The sequence below is a fragment of the Triticum urartu genome, chromosome 4A, assembly GCF_056163025.1.
Source record: "Triticum urartu cultivar PI428250 chromosome 4A, HENAU_Tu73, whole genome shotgun sequence".
In the NCBI taxonomy this organism is placed as follows: domain Eukaryota; kingdom Viridiplantae; phylum Streptophyta; class Magnoliopsida; order Poales; family Poaceae; genus Triticum; species Triticum urartu.
Genome location: NC_141876.1, coordinates 567,431,907 through 567,434,897, shown reverse-complemented (window position 1 = coordinate 567,434,897; position 2,991 = coordinate 567,431,907). Strand labels below are relative to the sequence as shown.

General features: G+C 65.3%; 1 protein-coding gene across 1 annotated transcript; it reads right to left on the bottom strand.

Annotated features, from left to right (window-relative positions):
• Positions 1-2,019: 2,019 nt before the first annotated feature.
• On the bottom strand, positions 2,020-2,991 carry LOC125552850 (putative glutathione S-transferase GSTU6). Its single transcript, XM_048716546.2, is given in 3 exon segments — positions 2,020-2,147; positions 2,149-2,213; positions 2,216-2,991. Coding segments are annotated over 3 exon segments (807 nt in total). The 5' UTR covers positions 2,898-2,991; the 3' UTR covers positions 2,020-2,087.

The window sequence follows — 2,991 nt, the reverse complement described above, 5'->3', positions numbered from 1 at the left end:
CACGATAAAATTCGGCCAAACACGATAAATTTCGGCCAAACACGATAAATTTCGGCACATTTCGGCGAAGTTCGCGGATTTTCATTACATAGCACATATACATAAACTAATCTAAAGGAAAAACTGGCTGAAGTCGCCGCCGTCGCCGCCATCGTCGTCGTCGGCCTTCTCCTTCTTGACGCGGGCGCCCCTGCTGGACCCCTGCCCGGCGTCGCCATGGCGGACTGGTGGCGGCGCATCGTCGTCCTCGTCGTCGCTGTCGCAGATGACGACAACTCCGCCTTCGTTGCGGCCGCGTCGACGCTCCGCGAAGCGAAGCAGGGCGGCGCACTGGCGCTCCTTCGCCTTCTCCAGGCGCTCCTTCTCCATCGCTATGGAGTCTTGCGCGCCCATTCCAGGGCCGCGTCGTCGTCGAGCTCCGTCGTCATCGGCGCGGCCGGCTCCTTCTTCACCGGCGCGAGCCCCGGCTCCGTCTTCACCGGCGCGAGGCCCGGCTCCGTCTTTGGCTTGACGAAGCGCGGAGGAGGAGCCGACGAGTAGGCGCGCCGGCCGCCCTCGTTGATGACGATGCCGGCGCTGCGAGTGCGCCGGCCGAGCGGCGTCTCCGCCGCGGGCTCGGCCTTGACGCCGAGCAGGGCCGGAGTGCCGGAGGAGTGCGATGTAGATCGGGAGGAGGAAGAAGAGGAGGAGGACCCGAACCTCCTTGGCGCCCATGGCCCGGCGCGTCGGTGCTGCGCCGGGGCGGCCGCCCTCGCCGGGTACGCCAACGGCGGGTCGTTGCCGCCCTCGAGGTATGTCAGCACGCCCTCGAGTGTGCGGCCGGGGACGCCCCACCACAGGTGGCGCCCCTCGCTGTTCTGCCGGCCACCAACCACCGGCACGCCGTTGATGGACGCCAAGCGCTGCTGCTGGCGGCGCTCGAAATACGCCGCCCAAGCTGCGTGGTTGTCGGCGGCGTACTGGGGGAGGGAGAGTTGGGCGTCGGTGAGGGAGGCGCGCACGACCTCGACTTCCTCGGCGAAGTATTTCGGCTTCGCCACGGCGTCGGGCAACGGGGGAATGGGCACTCCCCCGGCGCTGAGCCTCCACCCCGTCGGCCCGGCGCGCATGTCCGGCGGCGCCGGGATGTTCGCCTAGAACAGGAGACAGGACTCCTGTTCGCGGAGCGAACGGCGGCCGAAGCCGTTGGCCGCCGCCTCGTCCCCGGGGAAGCGTTCCGCCATGGCGACGGGCTCGGGAGAGGTAGAGAGATAGAGGGAGGGGCTGGGCGGCGACGCTCGGGAGAGGTAGGGAGATGGAGGAGCTGGGCGGCGGCGGGGGGCGGGGCTGATGTGGGCACAGCCGAGTGCAGGCCACCGGCTATATAGCCGCGCCGCACCCGTGTGTACGCGTGCGAGGGAGGGGAGGCGTCGACGTGCCGTCCCATGACGCGCCGCCCGTGAGGAATTAATGGTAAGGCTGACCGGCGGCAGCCTTGGCATTGATTCCCCGCGGGAACCGAGGCCGTTGGCTGAAGACGAGGCGCCGTGTCGCTGACGCGGCGGGCCCGCGGCTGTTTCGCGCCAAAACAGTTCGCCCCGGCGCCCCCGGGCGTTCCCCAACGCGCCGGGTTCGGCCTGAGTCTGCCGGAGCTGTTTTCGGCCCAGACCGACGAAAATCGGACTCCTGGGAACACAACTGGGCCTTGTTTTGGCGCCGGCGCGAAAAAATCGTCTGGGGAGATCTTCCTGAGAGCGCGGGTGGAGATGCCCTTACTTACTCTCGTCCGACTCCTAGCGGCAGGGGCAGGGGCAGTTACCACGGACCCGAGCCGCGGACGCGGAAGCCCGGGAGAAAGCGTTCTGACCCCTCTCCCAGAGGCTGCAGCCGCCACTATCAACAGTTTGCAGTGATCTAGACAGTCTCCCCTCACCCTGAACCAGTTCACAGTGGATCCATCCAGCAGCAGGTGATGTCCAGTGAGAAACCTGATAACTGGCCCGGGATAAACTGCTCGCACATCTGTAAACCGCAGACCAGTTTCGTCAATAGATCCATTACAGTAGCAGTAGTATTACATCAACCCGCTGACACAGTACAAACAACAATCAAAAGGTAAACACCGGCCATCATCGGCCCACTTCACAGTCCACACACACACACACACGCGTAGGTCATGCCACCATGCATGCCGGCTACTCCTGCTTGTTGTTTGATGAAGTTGAAGCTGCGGCGGCTTGTCCGTGCCTGATCTTGGCGAGCTCGACCACCCTGCCGACGTCCGGCAGGACCGCCCTGGCCGCATCAAGCGCGCCGAAACGCTCCATCCACGCCGCCAGCAGCGGGGTCCTGGCGGGGTCGAACACCTTGGCGCCGGACATGGCCTCGATCGCCATCAGCCACGAGTGCATGCTCCCCAGCGCGATGTCCACCAGCCCGACGCCGTCGCCGCCGAAGAAGTCCTTCCCCTTGGAGCACTCCCTCAGGGCCCCCTCCAGGGCCTCCACGGCCACCACCATCTCCTTCATCGCCTCGGCGGATCTGCCCTCCCCCGCCTTGCCCCTGGACGAGTTCGTCCACTGGGACACCAGCTTGTCGTCGACGTAGGCCGCCCAGAAACGGGCCACGGCGCGCTCGTGGGGGTCGGCGGGGAGGATCGGCGGCCCGGTGCCCGCGAACGCCTCGTCGATGTACTGCACGATGATCATGGACTCGCAGACGGGGACGCCGTTGTGGATGAGCACGGGGATCTTCTTGTGCACGGGGTTGGAGGCGAGGAGGAGGCCGCTCTTGTTGTGGACGTCCTCGTCGACGTTCTCGTAGCTCAGGCCCTTGACGGCGAGGGCAAGCTTCGCTCTCGTGACATACGGACTCGACCATGACCCCAGCAGCTTCAGCTCATCTCCTCCTTCGGCCATCTCTGACTGGATCGTGTCTGTGTAGCTCGTAAGATTTACCTTGTGTTTTGTTTGGGAACTTGAGCTGGGAGGAAGTGTATATATGGTGCTTGGG